This window comes from Camelus dromedarius, chromosome 14 (assembly GCF_036321535.1).
Source record: "Camelus dromedarius isolate mCamDro1 chromosome 14, mCamDro1.pat, whole genome shotgun sequence".
Lineage (NCBI taxonomy): Eukaryota > Metazoa > Chordata > Mammalia > Artiodactyla > Camelidae > Camelus > Camelus dromedarius.
Window position 1 is genome coordinate 14,990,089 of NC_087449.1, and position 25,556 is coordinate 15,015,644.

A 25,556-nucleotide genomic window follows, 5' to 3' on the forward strand; every position below is an offset into this window, starting at 1 on the left:
TTAAACTATAGTGTTATGTACAGCCATAGTTCATCAACCACAAACACAATAATGTGTTTGCATGGCATGCTACAACAGAAGCTTTATTCAGTTCATTCAGAAAACATTGGCAAAATAAATTTCAGTTGCAAATTCACAGATACAAGCTTCAAAGTATAAAGTTGTATATAACAAAAAATACAGGTCATATTTATAACAATAACTTACAGATACAAACTAATGATAAACTACAATTTCACAAAGGATTGTAAACATTTTGCACACTTGTCAGTCCTTTCTTTTAGGCAAAGTGCTCTTTTGATGACAAATAAATTAACAGATACACACTTGAGTGAACCATTTCCATACAATTAAAAAAAAGGTTTTGATTTGTTTTCTTCTTGTAAACATAAGCTTTACAAAAAAAATGAAGAATCAATAAAAGTGTCTTGCAGGCCAACTAGAGATACATACCTGGGCAGCAAAGTGATGTTGGAAATGCTTTGGGTGTTAAATAAAAAATTAACATTAATATCTTTTCAATGGTATTTTATACATAGTAAATGACAAGTTTATATCCTTAATCATTTCTATCCCTGAAAAAAAAAAGGAATTAGGTATGACTTATTGGCAGTTGTGTCATTGAATGGGGTAACAAGGGCTGGAGTCCAAGAGTTGTTGGTGAATGAGCTACAAAATAGAAAGAGATTTGTGGATCAGTTTTGTAGGGTAAATAAAACTGATTTAAAAACAGACAAAAATAATCCAAGTCAATGTTCTTTCATTACTTATCACAGCCGAGGGCACCAAGCTACACTAGTTCCACTGACCTCAGCAGGAACATTAGCTTATTCAGCATAGTGAATGAAGTATTAAATGAGAATCCAGGGATGGTTTACCCCAGAATCTTTATTTGGGGCCACAAGATTTTGGCACTTTAATGTCCTCCGTCCATACCCCATTCACTGCACTTTACCTGCAGCTAGAGACACACGTGAGCTTTGTCTGAAGAGATGTTGCTAGCTCTCATATGAAGGTGCCTGTAGAGGATGACCCCCACCACCAGTTCTCACTTGTGAATGCTTAACTGCCTCTTGCTTAAACATACATCAAAACACATCTGACTCAGGCAACACCACAGTCATTCACGTGAACACACACCTTTTTAGTCCTAGTGTAAGTAAAGGGCAACTACGGTACAGGTTGATTTTTCTTTAACTGAACCTTAAAATGAAGTTTCCATTCTCAGTAAGGACTGTGTTGCTTCAAACCAAACTTCCCTCTGAGAGCAACTAAGAAAGCTGGAAACATTTTTTTTTTAATCTGTTTGAAGGCATCTGAAAGATACCAAGGTAGGGAGAATCTTCAAAGTCAGATTCCAGAGGAGGAGGGAAATAAAACAAGGCTAATTTTCCTCCACAAGTTTATTAACAATTTTAAAAGAAAAGGAATGTCTGAGAGGCTGAGTTTAGCAGAGTTTTCAAGAGTTAGACTTTGGCTGGGGGTGAAGAACACTGAAGAGAAGCTCTAGCTTAAAACAACAAAAACAAAGCACAGGCTTTTTTAGGGATCCCAAAGGGTTAAATCCAAGGAGTAATGACCCAGAAATATACCAGCCCTTGTTAGGACCAATGCCTGATTGGATTAACTTGATCTTCCCCTGAAAAATGCCTGCCACAGGCAAAATTAAATCCTTTCTGGTGGGAGATCTCATCCAGAGCCTCAAATTATTTCTAACTTTTCATATCCTACATTTGGAGTTCAGTAAAAAATAACAAGGCAAATAAGAAGACATGACTCGGCTGAAACAAAAAAGAAAAAAAACAATAGAACAGACCCACAAAAGATCCAGATGTTGGAGTTATTAAATACAAACTTTAATATAACAAATTTATTAAGGAATAAAGTGATAAAATAGATAATTCCAGCATAGAAGTGGAAACTATATAAAAGAATGAAATGGAAATTCTAAAACTGAAAACATAATAACTGAAATTCAGAACTCAGTGGATGAGTTTTACAGCATAGAGAATTGGTGAACTGGAAAAGTTTTGTGAGAATAAAATATCAAGACTGAAAATGTGGAAGGGCAAAAGGCTGGAAAATAAGAATTTTTTCAATAAGGGCAGAAACAATATTTGAAGAGACAAAGCTGATCCTTTTCCATAATGAAATACATCAAGCTACACAGTCAAGACGCCTATCAAGGCACCTTATAATAAAACTAAAAACCGAACCCAAAGAGAAACGCTCGGGAAAAAAGACATTCACTTTCAAAGAAGCAAGAATAAGGTCAACAGCTGACTTCAGCAGTTAAGTGATATCAAGGTAATTAACTATCTATATACTAAAAAGAAACCCTGGAAGCTAGAAGACAACATTATTCGTATCACCAAAGTGCTTAAAGAACACAGCTGCCAGGCTGCCAACCTAGATTTCCACATACAGAAGAGAAACCACTTACAATTGCATCAAAACAAACACTCATGAATAAACCTAACAAAAGATGTGCAAGTTACTAAACAGAAAACTCTGGAATAGAAGAGAGTATTTGAAGATGACTTAAGTAAATAGAAAGACAGACCAAGATCATAGTATCAAAGACAATATTACTAAGTGGCAGTTTCCTACAAATCGATCTAACAGATTATATCAAAATCTCAACTGTTTTTCTTTTCCTTTTTTTTGATGGAAAAATTTATGGAAATGCAGAGGGTCAAGAATAAGCAATACAAACGTGAACAACAACAAAGTAAGAAGACTTGTACTATTGGATATCAAGAATTATGGGCTTAGCATAATTAAAACAGGTGGGTATTGATACAAAAATAAAGAGACCAATAAAACAGAAGAGAGGGTACAGAAAATGACATACATTATTTGGACCCTTGATTTCTGACAAATGTGGTGCAGTCAAGCAGCTGGGAAACTGGTACCTTCATAAACATAAAAAAAAATTTTGCTCCCTATTTCACATCACATACAAAATTCAATTCCAGATAGACTGTAAATCTAAATGTCAAAGGCACAACAAAGTTTCTAGAAGGTAACATAGGAGGGATATCTTTATTACCTTTGAGTAGAAACAATTTCTTGAACAGGTCACAAAAAAAGCACTCCCCAAGAAGAAAAAACTGATGAGATGAACTACATTAAAATTAGGAACTTATGCTCAACAAAATGTACCCTTAAGAGAGGAAAAAAAGGCAACCCACTGAATAGGAGATATTTGCAACACATATAATCCTCAAAAACTTATTTATATGCAGAATATAGCCAGAACTAAAGCAAACCAAAAAAAAAAAAAAAAAAAAAAGGAAGCCAATAGACCAACAAACAAAAACTATAAATAGGCTCTTCAAAAAAATGATATGCAAATGCCCAACGAAAAAATGCTCAATCTCAGCAGCCATGAGGCAAAGGCAAATGAAAACAATGAGACAGCACTAGACGGCCATCAAACTGGCTAAATTAAGTAGTCACACCATCCCATGTATTAGCGAGGATGTGAGCACCTTGAACTCTCATGTGCTGCTGGTCCGCGGGTCAACTGGTTCAACAACCATGGGAAACTTTTTGGCAGAATCAACTAAAGTTTAGTGTATGTGTAGCCAGGACCCAATGTTCCACTCCTGGGTATATACCAAATAGAAGTGTGAACTAAAAGGCATGCACAAGAAAGTCCACAGCAGTATATACATAAAAGCCCAAACTGGAAAAAACACAAATGCCTATCAACCCTGAAGTGGACTGTGGTATATTTTCCTACAGTGGAATTCCGTGTAACAATGAAAACAAACAAATCACTGATTCTTGCCACAAGACAGAAGAATCTCATAAACACTGTAGTTGAGAGAAGTGAGACACAAGAATACATTCTGTATGTTTTGATTTATATAAAGTACAAAATAGGGAAAACGAAGACATGATTTTCAAAGTCAAGGCAATGTTACCTTGGAGGAAGAAGACAATGATTGGCAGGAGATATCAGGAAAGCTTCTGGGTGCTAATTATGTTCTACTGCTTTGTCTGGGTGGCATTTACATGCATATGCTCCCATTGTGAATTCATCAAGCTGAATACTTATGTGTGTACTTTTCTGTATGTATGTTTTGCTTCAATAAAAAAAGCTTCTTTAACACAAAATTCAGCAAACCCCAATTTAAAAATCTGAGTGTGAATACTTTCTGTGACCATAGGAAAATAAGTTGTTTAAATATGATTAGATTAAACAACAAAAAAATGTTTTCCTAAAAATCAAGCACTATGAGTTATTATCACATTTGCATTTTAGCTGTGAGGTGAGTGTTAAACTTGCCCCTTAAAAGGTAATCACGGAAGTAAGAATGTTGGGTAGTTCTGCTCCCTACTGCACTCCCCACAGTATTTTTCAGCTGCTACTGAGGTAATATTTCAAAATGTGAATCTTATCAATCATATACTATTAGAAGTTACCAGTAATTGATTGCTTGGGAGACAGCTGTTAAATATTAGGATACCTACCATCCATATAACTATGCAGCGCAGTTAACATCGTCCCATCTTGGGGCACATAGGCGGAATAAGCCATTTCTTCTAGCATGGGTGGTGACAGCCTGGAGGGCGGGACTGCTGTGACTGGGGCAGAGGAGGAGTGGTTAGGACTGACGTGTTTCTTGTGACGTGCTCTACAGTTCTGAAACCACACCTGAGGGAGGGAGGGAAAAAGCAATGCAGCTACGTCACATTATCAGCTCGATTTAACAAGGAATGCAACCTCAATTACTCTACCATATAAGCACAGTATAAACCTTTAAATAAGCTTTTTTTTTTTCCCCAAAAAAATCCTCTGGACACAAGAAAAACATTTTTGCATAATTATCTTGCACAATCTTTGCACATTTTCTTTGTCCAGATAATAACTATGTGGTGATTTACTTAACACCTGATTCTATACTAAACCAGCATCTTCCAAAATAAAAATGGGGAAGGGATTCAAGAACTCCAAAAAAGTTTCCTTGGTTTTACTAATGGCATTTGGGATGAGGAAGAAAACAGGAAAAGACCTTTCAGTCAGAAATTTAAAAAATAAATAAATAAACGACTAAATGTATTCTCAGACACCTGCTGGACTTACTTTAAATCCTTTTTCAAATGACTAAAATTCCTACTGAGAACTTAAAGCTTTCTACAAACCTCTTGATTCAGTTATTCCAGTCACATTTTAACCTGCTGAGTTCAATTTCTCTTGGTGAATACATAGGTTATTCTTAAAGAAACAAGTTAAGGTCAGGCTTACAATAAGAAACAACTAGTGATATTTAAGCAGGATAAAATACAAACACATCCACTGGTGGAAAAGTTCACAAAATGTAAAGAGCTAACCACCCTGTTGTCCACTCTATTGCAGAAATAAAGGAAGCCAATTTTGGGTAAGCACAGTTGGACAGGCAGGTCAGCGTAAGGAAGGCTAGACTGCCCAGGATGCTTCCAGTAACTAAGCTACCTGCATTTGAACTCCCTGCTCCTAGATAAAACTTGCCTACAAACTGTTACTCTATTAAAATACAATAGCATTGATTTGCTATCACTCCAAACAATTTTGTCATAAGAAGAGAGAGAAGTGGAGGGGTAAAATCTTTAAGGAAATTAGGATAAGAACATTTGGGGATCAGGGCATAAGGCTAAGGGCATAAGTTGGCCCAGGGCTGACAGGTAGTTACTTGATGGCACAAGGGAATCAGGCCGGAATAATGTGAAACAGAAGGAAGCTGTAAAAAAGATTTAGATGAAAAAAGCTGACCTGATTTCAAAGACACACCTTGCCCTTGGGACTCAAAAACAGAAGGCTGCAAAGTATAAACTCAGGATTAAAAACAAAGCAATAAAAACTAATAATGTAATGGGGTATGCAGCTTTCAGCAGGTGGCTGAGAGGTTGCACCGGAGGAGTATTTCAGGAACAAACTTAGGCACTGATCAAGGAAAAGAAGTGAGAAGTCCCAGCCTTCTCCCCTAACTTCTGGAATGTTGGACTCTTAGATACCTACACAGAGACCATACCCAAAGCCTTCAGTCACAGTTCTCTTAACAACAGGTGCCACTGCTGTCACCCACACAGCCAAAAAGACATACACTTTCTCCAACTTGTAAGCGGGGACTGCTGCCACCTGCCTTTTCCCTGAGGAAAGCTCCTGAAGACATGCACCCCAGAGCACTGCATATAACCCAATATAGATGGCACTAGGATTCCCAGAGTCTCTTCAAAGTATCTTGTTTCCAATAAATTACATACATACATATTGGATAGAACCTATTCAGTTACTTTTTTTAATCCCAAACTTTGTCAATAAATATGAAGGCATGACATGAACAATAGATTAACTACCTTAATGCCAATTCAAATAGCTCCTTGGAAAGATAACAGGTAATTAAGCAGAGAGAGGTTTGAGAACAAAGTGTAATGTAACTTGCACAGCAAAATACAGTTAAGGATTCCAGATGTCAGAAAGTAACTTCTGACATGAGGGCTGCCTAGCTTCAGGATTCAAATACAAGTCCTTTTGACTCTCTTCACTGACTTAAAATTTCCTCCTCCTGGTTTGTAAACTTCTGACAAGAATTAAATTTTCTTCTGAGCAACATACTGGAAACATTTTTGGGTTTTAAACTGTGAGATACATAAGCTGAAAGTAGGTCATGTAGACATTCTGCAAAAGAAAAGACTAACGCATAAAAGGAATCTCTTAAAACACCCAAAGAACCAAATACGAGAATTTAATGTATGAAAAAGATGGAACTTTAAATAACCGGGAAATACTGACTTAGAGAAAGCTGACTAATTATTTGGGAGGAAAAAAAATAGAAAGATATCTACCTTACAATATGTAACCAAAAGTCAATTCCAGATAAATTAAAGTTTAGGTGTAAGTAAGTGTTTAAGGAACAAAAACCAACACGGTATACTCTTCAGGTAGGGAAGCATAAAAAGGGCCAAAGTTACGAGAAGAAAAATGTTGAGAGATTTGATTTTGTTATTCAACAAAAATATAGACGTTCTATGTGGAAAAAATAAATGAAAAGGAAATTGATGAACCATGTAAAAGTTCTATGTGAAAAAAAATAAATGAAAAGGAAATTGATGAACCATGAGCGTTTAACATGATAAACAGAATAAAAAGCAGTAAGTGGAGAGAAAGGAAATAATCCAATAGAAAAGTGAGCTAAAAACAATTTAAAATTACAAAATAAGCAAACATGTTAGGTTTATTGATAATAAAAGAAATACAAATGAAAACAATTTTCTGACTACCAAATTGAAAAGGATGTAGAAGAATGATAGTTTTAAAGACGTGCATGCCCTGGGGAGAGGGAAATTTCATACGAAGCAGAATAAACTGGTTATGACCTTTCTGCAAGGTGGTTTTTGTATTATCAGTTAAAGGCCCTAAAAAATGTTTTATCTTTTGATGCAACAATCCTACTTCTAGAAATTTATCCTATGGGAACTACTGAACAAATATGCAAGGTGTATACAAAATGTTCACTGAAGCATTTTTATGATAGCGAAAAACTGGAAATAAACAGAATAAACCGTGCTATGCTCAGTATGTGCAGCAGTAAAACTGATGTAGATCTTAATATAGAAAGAGAATTCCTGGCACACTGATCGAAAGAAATAGCAATGTTTTATCTTGTTTCCATAAGATACACAACTCATAATTCACCTCTCTGTAAGGATAGGTGAACAATGGCTGTATCTGGATGCAGAGAGTTAAAAGTAAAATCATCCATCTTTATTCTGTGATTTCAGTTCAGTGATGATCTGCTCTATTATGTCTCACTAAGCAGACTTTAACTGGTAAAGGTGAGATTATCTCCGTGTGTCAGACCACTGTTTCTACCTAATCTTTGGGTAACCTAGGTTGCAAATTATAATCAAGGCCTAGTAATCAAATCTCTAATTTTTCTAAAGTGTGCTCAATGCTAGAAAGTAGGCTCAAGAAAGAGGTTATGACAACCATTTGAGATCGCAGTAATTAATTCCTCAAAAATACTGTGAAGGACTATATATCTGAATTGTATACACATATATATATTCACACACTTTATATATGCATGCTAGCATTCCTTCCTTTGCTGTCTTATCAAGAATATTTAAATTCAATTTTCACATATTAAAAGCCACCACTATCCAACAATATATTCTCCTAGTTTTAGTGCTTGGAATCAAGTTAACTTGCTCGTAATACTGGTGACCTAAATACCTGGAAATCACAAGACAGATATCTGTCTGGGGTCCTTACTTCTTCAAATAATAAGAAAAGCTCTCAGAAAATCCTCCATTTTCATTTGCTTCCAACTTCAAAATAATCTAAAACCTAATAATCATGAATCTGACTTAGCTGCAGCAGCCACTGTCATTGAAGTATAGTGCCTTAGATTAGAGGGAACCCTCAGGGCATTGCATCTGAACTACCTCAGCAAAGGAAGCGTCACTTCCAGGAAACTCACTACCCCAGTGGGAGCCCATGCCAGTTTTGCAGCCTTGGATACTGAGAAGATTCTTCATTGTGAGTAAAATCGGTTTCTTCTGTCATCCCCTTGCAGAGACCTGGTCCTGCTGTCGGCAGGACAGCCTTTCACGTATATTTAAAGACATCTACTCGGTTTGTAGTATTCCTTCCCCTACCACCTCCTAATCTTTTCTCCAGATAAATATCCCTCTTGCCATTAATACCAGCACATTATTTCTAGACTTTCACAACCTTAACCTCTCTCTAAAGGGAGCACTCTTTTCACAATGGTTCCTTGTTAGTCCCTTTCTAAAATGCAGCACTCGGAAATAAACACAATACCCTGGACTTTTGAAAAGTACTGAGGTCATGGGACTTGCCTCCTCAGAGAACCTCATTACACTGCACTCAACCAAATCCACTGGGAATCTGGGTCTTTAGAGAAGCTGCAGTACCATCAGGTCTTTTCCACTGGCTTCTTGGTACAGATGATTTTTTTAAACTATGAAATACTTCGGGCTTACTAGGAACAAGCTGAAGAATAAACACCTGCTTACCAACCACCTAATTTAAGAAATAAAACATTCTATGTGCAGTGTTGTACTTAACGTTTCTGCCATCGAACTTCATCTCGATAGTTAATTACTTGCATTATTAATTCCTCTTTTTAACCTTAAGTGTTATTTAAAATTATTTTCCAATTCCCTAATCTGAGGGAAATATAAGATCCTGACACAGCTGACCACCTCCATCTTGAACCCACCTCAATCCTTGGGCCTCCAGGATGCTTCTATGCCAAATTCATTCCTTGATTCTGGTTGTAACTAATTCAAACAGCACCCCTTACCTTGCTCTCTCCGTTAAGCCCATTCTTCACTTTTTACTGTTCATAATCTCTTTCCAAAGCATCTTACCCAATTTCATGGCATTGGATCTGAGCCCTGCTCATCCTTTAAAACATCTGTTTACATACTCACTTGCCATCATCATTGCACGATCAGCAGAACCAGAAGGGAATTCACCTCCCTCCCAGCTTTTTTTGTTTTAAAAACTTTAGCACTCCTGTCAATATCACCATTTCCGTGGATATTCTGACTTCAAATTTAAGTGTCATCTTTGATTTCTCTCTGCTTCCCCACTATAGCATCCAGGTCTTTTTCTTGTTTCTCTAGCATCCAGAACCTGCCATCAATGTTTAGTCATTAAAAGGTTTCCCAATGAATTCTAGGCCATTACCTCACTTAAGTCTCTTTTCAAAAAATCACTACTTTGTTAGTGAGAATGTAACTTGGGGCAGCCACTGTGGAAAACAATATGGCAGTTTCTCAAAAAGCTAAAAATAGAGCTACCACTTGACCCAACAATTCCATGCCTGGTTATGTACCTGAGAAAAACAAAAAAGACTAACTCAAAAAGATCAACATTCATAGCACCATTATCTACAATTGCCAAGGTATGGAAGCAACCTAAGTGTCCATCAACAGATGAATGGATAAAGAATATGTGAGATACACACACACACACACACACACACACAAACACACACTCACAATGGAATACTACTCATCCGTAGAAAAGAATGAAATTTTGCCATCTGCAGCAACATGGATGGACTTGAACAGCATTATGCTAAGTGAAGTAAGTCAGAGAAAGACAAATACTGTATGATATTGCTTATATGTAGAATCTAAAAAACACAACAAACTAGTGAATAAAATAGAAAAGACGTAAACTCACAGATTTAGAGAAAAAACTAGTGGTTACCAGAAAGGAGAGGGAAAAGGGTAGGGGCAATATAAGGGTATAGGGGAAAAAAAGGGTTATTATGGATTATAGGAAATCATGTGTGTGAAACTTTTGAAAATTATAAAGCTGTATAGAATTTAAAGAATCTTTCATTCAAAAAAAAAAAAATCACTACTTTGCTGGGCATCCTAGCTAATGTGCCTGTCTCTATCAGTTTCTCCCAACACTAATTCTTCTTATGTACTCTCACCAGCCCTTTCTTCCTAAAGTCACAGTATCACAGCTTTTTCCTGCTCAGGAGAGAATTCTACATTCACAAGCCTCTCCAAGTTCAGCTCCAACTATCCCATCTCCTACAATCTGCAAACATAAATTTTATCTTTCAACACATTTGCTCTAACTCATCCTTCCCTGGTTTTCTTTCACATCACTCCTTCTACCAGGATCTTTAACACAGACCATCAGCATCCCCTACACACACACACACTCACTCGCATACACAATCATAGAAAAGCAGAAAAAATTTCTGGCCTCAGAAACAACCTAGGAATCAAAGTTGTCTTTTTTAGCCTAAGGATCCTAGGGTTGCTGTGAGCAATGAATGAAGTAACTCGTGCAAAGATTCATTTAACAAATGGCAGCCTAGCCCAAGCAGGCTAATTATCAGGTTCAAAAGAACTGATTTAGTGAGAAGAGACCTAAAATGGGAAACTGATGCTTTGACATTTCTTCACAAAAGAAAACCAATGCACAGTTATAAAGTTCTAGAATAAACTTTTAGCATCTCTTAAAATAATCACCTGTATCACACGTCTGCTCAAGCCTGTCCTTTCTGCCAGTTTCTGGAGGGTCTGTGCATCTGGGTTGTTGTCCTGAGCAAACTGTGCTTGCATAACCTGTTTTTTAAAAAATGCAGGTAGTAAATAGCTAAAAATAAGCAGCTCCGTCTTCTGCATTTTGATGACAAGAGAGATAAGACATGCATAAGAAAATGGGATACTTGTATTTTATTACTTAAAAATCAGTATAAGGAAGTATGTATAAATAAAAAGAATGCATATTGTGTAAATTTACACACAAACTATGTTGAAATCTTAAAAAAAAATTTCAACGTGAAAATTTGTCTCTCAACTATGCTGTTAAAAATAAGCTCACCTTTTCTTCCATTCTTACAGCCCACAAATAAAATGCATAATAGTATAAGTCTATTTGCTGTTTTTTCCATTTTGTTAAAAATTGCTAGCATTAAAAAACTTAAAAATACAAAAATCATATCTTCAACCTCTACTGAGTTAAATAGGTTCAAGGCCCCTACAATTTTTATGATCAGTCTGCAAATAGTAGACAGTGCAACAGATGGATTCCACTTAATTGTATTGACTCCTTCATTAATTGTTCTACTACTTGCTCTATGCAAAGGAGTATCTGGGATCTTAAAAAGATACCCACTGGCTCACTGAATAAGGATTTCCTAGGACCTAGACATTTCTAGATTGAAAAACTCCCAGGTGAATCTACTATGAACCTTTGGATTGGAATCTGGTCTCAACTTCCTGGGAGAAAGATATGGACATGCCAGTTATTAGCAACAACACAAGCTAAAGAGAAGCGTGGAGTGAGGGTAGGGGGTGGGGGAGAAGTACCAGAATAAATGCACACGCCAAGGGCTTTGGATTCTTTAGAGAAGGGAATCACTGGAATCAAGTGGGATATTTGAACTTTACTACTTAAAAGTCAACAGAGGGAAGTATTACAAAATATGAAGAAAGTATTATAAAGAATGAGAGGGGGGAGTCTGGCATTCAACATGATGGTGCATGTCTGTGGGCGTGCAATGCGGGTAACCTAAAGACGTTAAGTACTCCTGACCTCAACGCCATTTCCAACAGACGAAATGGACTGCAATCTCCGCCATACTCCTCATGTAATACTATCTTCTGCCACTGCACTTGTCACGAGGTAGCTACATAATTCATTAGCAGGTCTAGCTTCCCACAGCAGAAAGCGAGCTTCTTGAAGGCAAAGGGAATGTCTTATTCTTCACATCCCCACGAGTTAATCCCCCTTCCTGTCACATGGTATGTGCTTAAGAGTTTGTGACAGAATAACTCTGACAACGTGAGGAAAATCTGAAGATGATGTGGAAAAAAAGACCAATGTTGCTCCAGGAAACTTTATGAGGTTACAAATTATATAATTTATTCAGTTAAGTTCTCTCGGATAGTGACTCTTCTAGAATAAGGTATTTCTGGCTTCTTGTCCAACTATATACTTGTCATCTATCACTGTAAACAAAACCATGTGTATTTTTGCTTTAAAAATGGGCAGAATCAGCCTGAAAGTTCATAACCTCACCCAGTTCACTTCATTTCCTACTCCAAATGTGTTACTTTAATATCTTCATGTATGTAGGTATGTTTATATGTAGTTGAGCAAGTAACATTCCAAGAAGGAAAAAAAATGAGCAGATTAATTATGTCTTTGTTTTTTAATTTTTCAAGGGAAAAAGCTGAACAGATATTTAAAGATTTGCTTGTAAGGCCATTATTGATCACTTATGAAACAAAAACAGCATGCTTTTCACAAATGCATTTCAAATTCACAATTTAATAATGGAACCAAATGACATTTACTAAAGCAATTTCTCATCAAGGAATAAAGAAAAACTTGGAATATGCTAAAGGAAAAGTAAGATGTGTTTATCAGTATTTAGTCTCACAAAAGAACTCTTAATTTTGACTTAGTTTCATTACTCTCCAGTTACTAACGATGCCAGAACCCACCCTGCTCCTTTTCTGAGCTCTTTTAACATGGTCAAGGAGCAAGCTTCTGTAGATACATCATTTTAAGGGCAGGAAGTCTACCAGAAATGTCAGGAGTCTGCATGGTAGCAGCCAACCAAGTTGATCTGAAAGTAGATTAAAGTAGGCGCTAACCTTGGCATGTTTACCATTAATAATCCTTGAGCAGGTGCTTCCAACCACAATAAACAAACCATAACACTGGCAGTAACTTCTTAAATACAATTTCTACAAATGAGACAATATTTGAAATGTTTTTGCCAACATAAAATAATATTCTACTTTGTAAGTCTTAAACTATTTTTCCTTCCCATAAGTTTCTAAAGAAGCTTTGGGGAAAATTATTTTGTTTATTCCTCCCATTTTAACTCTCCTCTGTCCAGAGCAGGTACTCTATGAATACCCTTGACTTCCTTGACCTATATTTTATTGTTTTGCTGAATTCAAGCACTACTTGAACACATTCAGCTTTTTGAAAATTAGGACAATTTGACAATGAGCTACATTGCCTGATTTATTAGATGTTCTGGCAAAGTATAATGATTCAAGCTATCTTAGATTCCTAAACTACAAAGAACCTCTTGAGAAGAAGGATTGTGTCTCATTTGTTTCAGCCACTCCTGGTATAGATAGATACTAATAAATATTGAATAAATGAGAACATGTTTTGAAAGTATATAATTTCTGCTCTCATTTTAAAAAACCTATGATTCTGATACAATGTTTTTAAACTTATGAATCAGATCACATTTTCATATAATAATGCATGACTTAAATTGTTTATGCAAATTTGCAATTTAAAACTATAAGGTGATCTACAAGATTCTCACTCTCGTTTTAGCTGCCACTGCCATTAGGTGGAGTTTTGTTAAGGCACAGTTCTACTCTTGGTCTCCCGGGAGGCCAAGAAAAATGAAAAGACTAGAAATCTGAGGAGCAGGGTCGAAATCTTTTCTCTGTCATTCCCTTGGTGGTCTGCCTTGAGGGGAGTCCCTGCACTTCCTGGATGAGGCTACCTACATCATGGGATTATTGTAAGATAAAAGAGACAGTGTAGAGAAAACGCTGGCACAGGACTTGGCGTACAAAGACCTCCACGAATATTATTCCCTTTCTATTTAGTCAGTATCTGTACCTATCTTCCTATATGAGACTGTATCTACCTAAAGTGGTTTCAAATTTGCACACTTATCCTTTTACTATTAAATTTTTATATCAAACTAAAATGATCAGCCTTGTGACTATTAAAATTATAGCCAGACTTTCCTGGAAACAGCCCATTTTAAGAATAGAATGTATTTATATTAGACATTCTATCTTAACTCAGACACCTTTTAGCTACTAGCTATTTTGCTGCCAGGTCTCCCATAGGTAGTCTCACCTCCTAACTTAGAGCTTTATGTGATCTTTATTACAACCAAATGAGGCTTACAGAAAAGCAAGATTCAGACATTTCTTTCAATTGCCTTATCTTTCACTTCTTACTTACTGACCATGTAGCTGATGCTTAAATTAAGAAATCCAGCACAATCACCTGGAAATTTTTCAGAATGGATCTAGATTTTAATGCTAGATTGCTTTCCAATGCCATTAAGTTCCTTTGGACTATTTGTGTCATATCAAGGCTCCTTTCTTGTTCTCAAAATAAAAATTCTCTCTTGAAACACTTTTACTGCATTCATCTTAAATACTGACAAGTCTTAGAATATTATTATGTGATTTTTCAAAAAATTACTTTGAGTTGTTAATATTGTGTAAATGTCCTTTAAAGTCTGAGCTAAAACGGCTACTATGTATAAAGCACCCAGCAGTACATGGTAGGTGCTCAACAAATGTTATTTCACCTTAATGTAAAACAAATAATTCAGTCCCCTTAATAACTCAATTGCCTTAATCTTTGGGAAAACTGATTTCTTTATCTGAAAAAATGCAAGAAAAAAATCCTTATATGTATAAACTTAAATATAAAGCAAGGAGTAATTACTTCATTATTTTTAACAACTTGCACAAATAGAACTTATGACAATTATACTTAAGGCAACTAAGTTGAAAATGAGCCATCCCTTTTCAGGGGACATAATCTTTAGCAACAAATTATAGGATTACTCCCTCTACTATCTTTAAAAACAAGAAGGGGTCTACTTGATTGGAGTCAATCAATAGATTCCTGTTTATTGGAAGGCATATTCAATTCTTTCCTACTCAAAAATGTATAGTTTTGACCATTAAATGTGGTTTGTTAAAAAAAGATGAACACATTAGTGTCCCACAGACCCACATACTATATGTCTTTCTGTTAAGAGTTCTAAAATTCTTTGTCTTATATCACAATTAGAATGTAATGTAAATACCTGAGTTAAACCGATTTTTATCAGGCAGTCAGGACAGATCAACATTTTGTTTCCACTTTGATGTTAATACCAACAAACCCCAGGGAAACAAACTTGAATGACTAGCTCATATCATATTATGACTCTCAAAATACTGATAAACATTTTAGGAAAATGTTTTCATACATTTAACAAGTTAGTTCTCACAAAAAGACAGGTTAACCTTTTTGAAAACATAAAAATGTTTTTAGACAGCATAGAGATTGTTTTGTTGTTGTTGTCTGGTTTTGTTAATTTCAGTTTGTTTTTTTTGTTTGTTTGTTTGGTGGGGAGGGGCTTCAAAAATCATAAATTCATTGTCATGTCTACCTGGAGCTGATCTGCTGTAAAGCTGGTCCGAGCTCTTTTTGCTGGTTTTGGATGATTAACATCTTGCTCTGTGAGGAGGGCGCCTTCAACACTAATCCCATTACCTGCATTTAAAAAGAAACACACCATACATGTTTCTAACTCAAATAGGTTCATCAGTCATACAGTATAATAGGTTTCTTGCATCTCCTGGTTTGGTATGAAACTGTATTCATCTTCTAGGTTGCCAAATCCCTAAAGTCTTAAAACACACTAGAAATATACTGTGGAAACGATATTTCATTTGTAGGCTTGTATATCTAGTCAAAAGTGCAAAAAGTTGGATGTGCATGTCTACAGTTCATCCTTACAAAGGCAAATACATGGAAACTACTGGTTACAAAAAGCAAAACAGAACACTGCACTCAAGGCTGCTTTCTGAGAATATGGCACAAAGCTAACACACATGTCGTGGCTCCTCTTGTAAATAAACAGATGGAGACCATCACTAACAGTAGAGGGCTTAATGAGTTTCACCACAATTACACTGCACAAAATAATGCATTAAGATGACCTTAGGAAAAATCATTTTTATCCCTGTATTCACTGTCCCAAAAGACTCAAAAGTATTTTAAGTATATATTTACCATTTTCCACTTCTCTTTTTAAATTATCCAGCATGCAGTCATAATGTACTCTGCAGAGAACTTTCTCTTCCACCAAAGCAAACTCCTCTCCCGTGGAAAGTTGCCTTTTGCAAGAAAAGCAGGCAAAGCACGCCAAGTGATAGACATTCCCCTTGGCCCTCCGGACCCAGTCAGTAGAATGGATGTGCCTCCCACAACGAGAGCAGCGAGTTCCATACCTTCTACATAAATAGAAGGGCAGGAGGTGAAGATTTTAATGCTTGGTGAGATATTCATCACTCCAAGATGAAACTAACACATTAGACCCACTGGATTAACCCAAGTATTTAAATCTTTTGAAAATGAAACAGGAATCAATTACTTTTTAAAAGTCAATATGGTAAGCAGTCAAGACTTGAGAGAGAGTCATAATTCAAACCTGTTTATAAAACAAAAACTTCTCATTGTTACTCTAACTAAAGGAAGATAGCATTTTCTCTTTTAAAAATAAATGAAACACGAGTTTCCATATCCTTCTGGTATCAAATATCAATGCATTTATAAATTACCTAGAGACTCAAGATAACAAACACACACACACACACTCCAGGTTGAAACCTGAAAGTGCAAAGGCATACCACTGAAGACATACACAGTGACATCTTAAAACCAAGCTGAGATACTTAGAAAACGCTTTAAATATTTTTTAATTAAAACATTTAAAATTGATATTATCAAAGAACGACTAGACAGAACTTGTTCACCCTAGGGTGAGGAAAGAAAACTCAGCAATGTTTCCTTTGGTGAGCAAGCTATTACATTACCATCTACAGGAGGAGGGGAAATATTATCTAAAACTTTTACAGACATATCTGGACATTAAATGCAAGTTAATCTTAACGAAATTCTGGATATAAAGGTTTCTTTCTTCTCTCAGTCCCAGTGACTGGACCCTCTCTGCATGTCCCTGCCACCATCGCAGTCACAGCCTGGCATGTCCACGTCACTCTAGATACGTATATGTGTCTGGGTCTGATCATTAATATATCTTTAGTGGTATTGCCAACTGAATCCTAAAAGTAAATTTCAGAATAAAATATGAAGTATAAAAAAATCCTGAAGAACTAGACTTTCAGTAAGTATCAGAAACCAAACCTTTCAAAGGGCTTTAAAGCACCCTTTAAAAAATTAAGATTAGCATATCCTAAAAAGAGAAGGCAAATTGCTATGATTTTTGAGGAAATGGAGAGTAAACCTGATGAGAGTAAACCTGAAATATGTTTTTGGTAATTATAAAATTCTGCAACTTTATAAAATAAAGGACTCTTGGTTTCATGAAGTGCTTTAAATTACCTAGCAATTTTATTGAAATCAATCACTAAACTCTCTGAAATCAGTTTTTAAAATTGAGTATAAACTACATAATTAGTATAACAAACTTCATTATATAGTAGTAACTCCCTATTTCACAATGAACATTCTTCTTCATTTGGAAGTACAAATTTTAAACTATGATAATTTTAAAAAGTCATACTTAGGGATGATTTCAAATTCTAGACAGCTATCCACTAATAATTGAATTCCAATCCTAGAAGAAACTTTACATTTAAACTATTATAAAGAGACCATGCAGAGAAAATGTTACATTTAATATCCTAGGCAAATATAATCTCACAAAACAAAGACCAAAGAATAGACAAAAGAAACAGGACTTTTAGGCAGAATATGTAATTAGACTTGTTTTATTTCCAGTGCTGGAACAGTCAGTTCTTATGAATGTCTTATCATATTCTCCAAACTGCTGGCATTTTATAGATACATTACTAGGAGTTATTCTACAGTAAACTGTTAAAACCTTAACAAAACCTTAAATTTTTTCTTCTATAATTACTTCATTTTGTCTTACTACTTTTTCCAAAGGGCTTTGTCACAATAATTCATTTTATATTTCATACTTTATACCTATGCACAGCCAAGAAGATTCACTGTTTTTAAAACCTAAAACTTTCATTAGCCAAAGTGGAAATACTTATTTAAAATTAATTTTGGTATATTTAGCCCCTGAAACATATAAACATACTAATTTTATTGTTTTAATACAAAGTATACCTCAAAATATGAAGCATTCTCATTTTGAAATGTTACATAAGAAAAAGTGAGCTTCAGCAAGTGAAACAGGACAAGAGGGCCTATTTACAAAATTCTTTTCTCATAATAATTTCTTGGAGTATATACTTAGTAAAAAAAAAAAAAAAGCTTCACAGTGTACCTGAAATAATCAAGCTTGCAGAAAATGTCCTTGTCTTTAATATAACAGCTGGTATGTCTTCCTAAGGAGGTTCTGCAGACACTGCAGGAGAGACATCGGACGTGCCAGCACAGGTCATTCACCTGTGAAGGAAAAAGGGGCAGAATGAGGAGTCTTTCTAACACCACACTCAGGAGTATCCTTCATTGGTTTTATGCATCAGGCAATTTTAAAAGCTGGTTCCTTAATATTTTAACACATGTTCTGAATAAAAGCTTCCATCTAAAAGGTATCATTTATGCAAATATACATTAGATATATAGTCTTTTAGACCCCAACCAGAACATCACAATAGCATAGTCTATATTTTGTATTACCTCTGAAAAATTTAGTTTTTTTTTTTTAAATCAAACTTCTATAAACACAGGAAAAAATTTAGTCACTTTAAAGTTCTACACACTGGTATTTTATTTTTAATTTGACCAAATTCTTCCCACCATGAAATATGGTAGCTAAAGAAATCAAGCCACATACCTTCTCTATCTAAATTTTTGGCCAAATAATTATAAACTGTGCACTAGTTAAAGTGAGAAGGAAAATGAAAAAGCTTTGTAAGATAAATATTTACCATTGTAAAGAAGCCAGGCAATCCATTTCACTTACAAAATAGAAACTGCTAAGGTAGACTTAAATGTTGATATAGCAGAAGCCCTGGCTCCCTTCTAACATTAAATAACAGCATTAAAACATGGAATATTGGTAACCCTACTTTAATGACTTGGTTCCTGGAGGGAAAAAAATCCATTTTAAGTGATTCTAAGAATGCACCCAGGTATTGTTTGCCATTTATACTTCAAGGAGTAAGACATAAACCAGCACTTTATATTCTAAGTAGGGGCATGAAATACTCTCAATTCAAGGAACAAATCATAATCGCCCTCACCTTAAACAGTTGGCATTCACACTATAAGCATCACAACTTTAGCCTTCAAGAAGGAAGGTGTGTACTGAATTGAATTTGCCTGTAATGCAGGCTCCTAAAGTTTGCTCTTGTTAAATGGAACTGAGAACCAGATTAATGCTTACTTAAACCTCATGTATAAGAATGGCAATGAGGCAAAAACACCAGTTATGCTCTACAAATCAATCCAATGCCTAAAATAGAAATTAGGACATTGGAAAACTGGGAAATTGTGAAATACAGCTTTGGTTCCACTATTTCATAATAAAGATGATCTGTCCAATGATTCTATCATATTAGCACTACTGTTCAACATGTTTTTCTGAGATATGAAATATAAAACGTACTTCAAAGCTGAAAAAGAGTTTCACTGGCTTCTAATTACAGTTATGTGCCTCTCTGCAAAGCACTAACGAGAGTAATATTTTAGTGAAATTTTAAATTGCTATAAAAGAGCTACATGTTCACATAGGAGAAAGCAGAGGAAATAGTAAAGAAACAATAGGAAAAACTCTGAGGAAATCAGAATTAAAGGAATGAATAATAGTGAAAGCTGTCCTTGAAGATGCATTTTCTTTCTATTTTTCCCTAAGATGGGCCCCATTAAGTGGAAGTTTAGAAGTACAAGGAGCTTCCTTTAGTATTCCCTGTTTAAGACCCTCTGTATTTAGCTCTTATCCACACTCTTTTTTTTTTTTTTTTAAGCAAGGATAGACTCGGGCTTCATGGCCGCTCTCTAGCTCCCTAAAGCCAGGAGTAATGCCTGGTTTGTCACCTTTCCTCAAAGTTTACTGAAAAAAAAAATTCCTTCATATTTCACTTCTTCTCCAGAGAGGAAAGTAAGGTGAACAGAAAAAACTGTGAAGATAACAAACCTTCCATGATGGCTGGTATTGATCCAATCTGTGTATGTATGCATATATAGGACCAAGCCAGAAAAAAATCACTCAAAATGACTAGAGCACTGAAGTACTGGATGGGGCAATAGATGGATCTTACTATACATAAAATAGATGCCTAGTTCATACTACATAGCACAGGGAACTATATTCAATACCTTGTAATAACCTTGTAATAATGAAAATGAATATATGTGTATATGTATATGTATGACTGATTATGTTGTACACCAGAAATTGACACAACACTGTAAACTGACTACACCTCAATTAAAAAAAAAAGTTAAAAAAAATAGATGGATCTAACTCCTCTCATAGTTTTTTGTTTTAACTCCATTTTACTTGTCTCATGATACGGTGTTTTTCTATATTAAATAGTTACACCCTGAAATATTCTACTAGATCTAACAGTTATTTTTTAAATCAATGACTCAGATTGAGTTCAAATTTATCTGGAGGAATAAACACTCAAAATGGGGGGAGAGTTAAGAACTCAAGAGTTTTTATATAATCACAAAAATGTCAAACTTTTATTAGAGCTGGTTTTCTACATAATAAGAATTAGCTTTCTTGTACATGTATTAAAATTTATAAGCAAGGGTAGACTAAGATTGTACATAGAGGACTTCACTGAGAGGACTTCAGTCCTGTTACAAAGGAAAGCTTTATATAACTCATTTAGATAACTTAAATTATTATATACAATATATAAACATATTTTAAACATATAAAGATGAACACTAGAAACTATTTTTTCTATTTCAGAGGGTATGTTAAAAGTCACTTTTTAGTAACTTTTTCCTTTATCCTCTCTGTTATGAAGTGTTAAACACCTTACAGATCCATTCAGAAACATTCTTAAAGATTATGTTAATTATTGAGAAGGCTCACTGAAAATAAGAAACTAGTTTTGGATACAAAAGATGGTTTTGAAATATACCCCAAAAAGGCTCAGGTCTAGAAACAATGAAATGGGAATCTTAAGAATGCAGAATTAAAGAGAAAGCCATGTTAACTTGCCAGCTTTAAGCATCAACCACCAATTAAGGAACTTAGTCACTTTTTAAATGTTTTCACCAAAACTTCTTTTAGGGCTTTATCTAGGTTGTATCTACCGGGTATCGTTCCAACTTCACAGGTGAAATAGTTTTGTATGTTGAGGTAGAAATTTAAAGAAACTCACTAACTTGCTTTTTGAACTCATATTCTTCATAATGAATTCTTTTGAAAACCTGGGAGGGGTGTGGAGGGAGGGATAGAAAGTGAACTGGTTTGCTACTAATTCAGTGTAGGAGAGATCATTATTTTAAATAGTGGTTTTAAAAAGCTATTGAAGTTGCAAACCCACGGTATTAGGATTAAGACACATGCGACTATGATCATGCAATGACATGGATAACTGGCCTGCCAGACTTTGTACTCCAAAACTCCCCCACAATATCTTGAGAAGTAAAACAAATTAAGACAGACAATCAACTCTCAAATCACTACTTGAAGTACTTCATCCCAGGCATTTTTTTCTTTCTTTTTTGTCTAAATTTACATCAATTTCCATTTTTTCCCTAAGCACGGAAGAAGACATAAAAGAAAAATCATTGGGTGACCATGAAATGGAAAACCTTAATAAGATTCTGAAAATCGTTTTTATTTAGATGCTACTAGGAACTTTAACTTTGGAAAAGCCTCAGGTTACTGTAAATAAACATAAGATTATGTGAAAAATATCTGTCTAGAAAACACCCTTTAAGGCACGTTACAGTGGTTCTCACCAAAGGAGACAATGCAAAGGGGAAATCAGTCAACATATACAGACCTGGAACCCTCATAAGCAGGCAGATGTGTGGGTGCTATTGGGGGTTGGTGACCATAACCCACTAGGTGAAAATAATCAGGCAGGACCCTGTTTCCAGAATGGGTACGTTTCCCCACTTCAGTTCCTCTACAAGTAGGTGGCAGGTTACAGTTCATCCACCCGGGGTATCCGCACTTCTAGACTAGGATGTGTCTCACACAAGCTGTTTTGCAACAACACGGGAGATACTAAAGATTTCTTCTCCCAATCTTTCTTACCGCATAAGTTGCCCTCGACGGGGCTGTTGTGATGAGAAAACCTACCACCTTGAGCGAGAACTTGAGTGGAAAAGAGGGGGGAAATAAACTTTTCTCTTTTCCCGGAGCTCCGGGGGAACCCCGCTCCCCTTGGGCCTCGCAGCTCCGCCCTACCTTGAGAAGGTACTTGTCCACGATCTCCAGGCCGCAGCTGTTGCACACACACTTGCCAGGTGGGCAGACGGAGCCCGAGGCCATGGACCGGGGCGAAGACGACGGAGACAGCGGGGCCGAGGAGGAGCACGAGTCCTCGTCCCCCACTCCCTCGGGGCTCACCTGCAGGAAGCCACGAGGCGCGGACTCAGGCGGTTCTAGACCCCTCCTTCTCTCCTCATCCCACAGACCCACGGGGGATCCCTCACCGCCTCCCCTCCCTTCCCCCAAACCACCCCCAGTTCCTGAGGTCTCGACTCTCGCCCTCTCCCCCGGGTACAAGCTCACAACACGCACCCGCCCGGTCTGCCGACCCCTGACCTAAAGGACTGGGGACGCCGCGCAGCTCTGCCCAGCCCGCTGTACCTGCTCAGCTTCCCACCTCACCCCTCCTCAGACCCCCCACCTCCACCCGCTCTCCGAGGGGCCATTTGGGTCCGGAAAAGAGCGCAGGGACAGCAGCCCTTCGTCCTGGGCCTCCTCCCCACGGCCAGTCTCGCCAGCACCCGGGTCCCTACCCACTCACCAGTCCCTCTTCCCCGGCGCCTTTCCGAGTCCTCCCGGCCGCCAGGGCTGCAGGCCGCCCGCACTCCTCCGACATGAGCCCCAGGCACTGAGCGGGTGAGGGCGGGGAAGTGGGAAGGAACAGAGGCAAGAAGTTCAGAGCCCGCACGTACGGCCCAGAGCCTCGGCTCCTCCGCACGCGGGGCGCCTTAATGAAGGCCCCCAGCGCGCCGGGCCGCGCGTGCAGCCGTCTGGGCGTCTGGGCCCCGGCGCAGCGTGCGAGCGGACGGCGACGCAGCCTCCCTTGAGGTCCACGGGCGGCGGCGGCGCAGCCGTAGCGCGCGGCGAGGCGGCCGCGGGAGCACCAAGGGCTCGCCCCGCGCGCTGCCGCGCTCTCGGGGCTTCGGGTCGCCAGCGCTCACCGGCGCACGTCGGTTCCCCGTCCCCCTACCGGGGATAACAAGTTAATAACAATCATCCCGGCACAAAGCATTTTCTTTTAGACGTCAATCACAGCGGAGCGGGGATCACCGGGGTAAAGGGGGTGCATGGGGGTGGGGTGGAGTGGGAGAGAAGAAAAGAGGATTTGAGGAGAGGGTGGGGGTAGAAACTTGATTTCTTTAATAGCCTCAATTAAAAGAGCAAGACACATATATATTTTTAAAAGGAGGCTTTTTGAATTGGATAGGCCGAAAGGTGAAGAGGTTTAATAGGATACTTGAAAGCTAATTACAGCGGGATTTAAGAAGCCTGGTGTTTGTTCCGATGACAATTTGAATGAAAATGCTTCAGATTAAACCGAGCCAGCAGTTCTTTCGTAAACTTACAGCAATTAGAGCTGCGAGTGATTTATACTCGTTTCTTTAAGGTGTAAATTGCCACTTATTGCTCAGTAAGTCAACATTTGAGCTACTAAAGGATTATTTTTAACCAGCGCAAAAAGCGGGTCGAATAATGGAAAATATCCAGCTGAATTTAATTTATGTCGTTAAAAAAAAAAAAAAAAACCCTCACCCAACCTCGTTCAAAATGTTTTAAAGCAACAACGCGCATTTCTCAAGTATTTCCAAGCCTTTACGGGATTTTTGCTCTTAAACGAAAACGCAGCCGCTCTGGGCGTTTTCTGCCTTGGTTTACGGAAACTCTAGCTTGGGGGGGGCGGGGTCCCGGAACTCCATGGGCCCACACTTCTGCACTTCTGTCTCTTCACCTCCCTCTCTCCCTCCATCCGGCAGCACCAGGCAAGATACTGTCCCCAACCTCTAGATCCCCGGGGCTCTCTACCCTGAGCCTCCGGTGCGCTCCCTACGCTGGACCCAGCGCCGCCGCACGCAAGCGGCGTCCTCGCGGACACAAAGAGTTTAGGCAGAGGAGCCCCGGGTTTGCTGTGTGTTCCTCGTCAGCGTCGGCGCAAAGACAAAGTCAGCGGTGCCCAGTGCGGGTCCCGCTGAGGAGCTCAAACAAGCTACAGATGATTTTCAAACCTAAAACGCGACACACCCACGGGTCCTGCCTCCAGAGCGAGGTGAGAGTTTTGTCAATTTTCCCCCATCTACTGAAAGTGACTAGATGTCTCGCGTGTCTCGCGAACCCCAGGGTTTGTTTCTTTCGGTTTTTTAAGTAAAATAGCCCTCCTAGCCCGCCCTGGGATCTTAGAGGCCTTCCACGAGCCACATCTGCTTCTGTTTCTCTGTGGGGCCGCGACAGCGCGGATCGCCCTGCGCCTGGAGGCGCTCCTCAGGGCCGGCAAGCGTCCGCCGGCTGCCCGGCGAGAGGAGCAGCGCCTCTGTTCTGTCCCTCCCCACAGCCCCCTGGACCTCCCGACCGCCACGATCACCACCGCAAATAGAACAAAAGCACGACTCACATGTACCCGAGAGCGCCTTAGGCTCGAGGCTTCGTCTCGCAAATTACAGTCTCCATGCCTCAGGTTAAGTGAGCTTGTGGGGAGGGGAGGCAATGATTACTGACTAACGCTACTACGTAATAAAAAAAAAGTGCCAGGTTTGGAGATGAGGCCGTTACAGGTAATTTCTGACTCGTTTAGGAGCCCAAACAGCTCGCGTTTCAAGGAAACTGCGATTCAGCTGGTCTGGCTAGGCGTCGGTCGGGTCGCTCACCTTCTCAGGGGGATCTGCCAGCTCCGGCACGTCCTTTTCTTCTAGTTTACACACAAACATCTGATCGCTTTTCCAATACATGGCACTGCTAGGGCTGCTTATCACATACCAACTCCAGAGGGTCAGAGGCTGTCCGTGTCTGCCGGTCTGGCCCCCCTCCCCCGCCCCACGCACTAATAAAAGCTGACACCGAGAAGAGTCAGAATGCTACAAGTAAGTCTTCGTCCGAAGAGGCCGC

The 25,556-nt window shown here is 38.1% G+C and overlaps 1 protein-coding gene across 2 annotated transcripts; it reads right to left on the reverse strand.

Annotated features, from left to right (window-relative positions):
- LHX8 (LIM homeobox 8) lies at positions 1-25,556 on the reverse strand. Of its 2 annotated transcripts, none has more exons than XM_031465402.2 (9): positions 25,319-25,556; positions 23,221-23,307; positions 22,656-22,817; positions 18,594-18,715; positions 16,346-16,566; positions 15,720-15,823; positions 11,020-11,115; positions 4,483-4,666; positions 1-669 (listed from the first exon to the last, which is right to left on the reverse strand). In XM_031465402.2, exons 1-9 carry the CDS (start codon positions 25,397-25,399, stop codon positions 593-595), a joined length of 1,134 nt encoding a protein of 377 aa, XP_031321262.2. In that variant the 5' UTR covers positions 25,400-25,556; the 3' UTR covers positions 1-592. The 2 variants fall into 2 exon arrangements, with proteins under 2 accessions (XP_031321262.2, XP_064349518.1); XM_064493448.1 differs by lacking the exon at positions 25,319-25,556 and adding an exon at positions 25,066-25,138 and having other exon boundaries at positions 593-669.

Coding starts and splice junctions, on each gene's coding strand:
- LHX8 (XM_031465402.2), bottom strand. CDS start 25,399: ATGTATTGGAAAAGCGATCAGATGTTTGTGTGTAAACTAGAAGAAAAG. Junction 22,818..23,220: donor GCGCCGGGGAAGAGGGACTG/GTGAGTGGGTAG, acceptor GGCTTCCTGCAG/GTGAGCCCCGAGGGAGTGGG. Junction 4,667..11,019: donor TGAGCAGACGTGTGATACAG/GTGATTATTTTA, acceptor TCCCTCCCTCAG/GTGTGGTTTCAGAACTGTAG.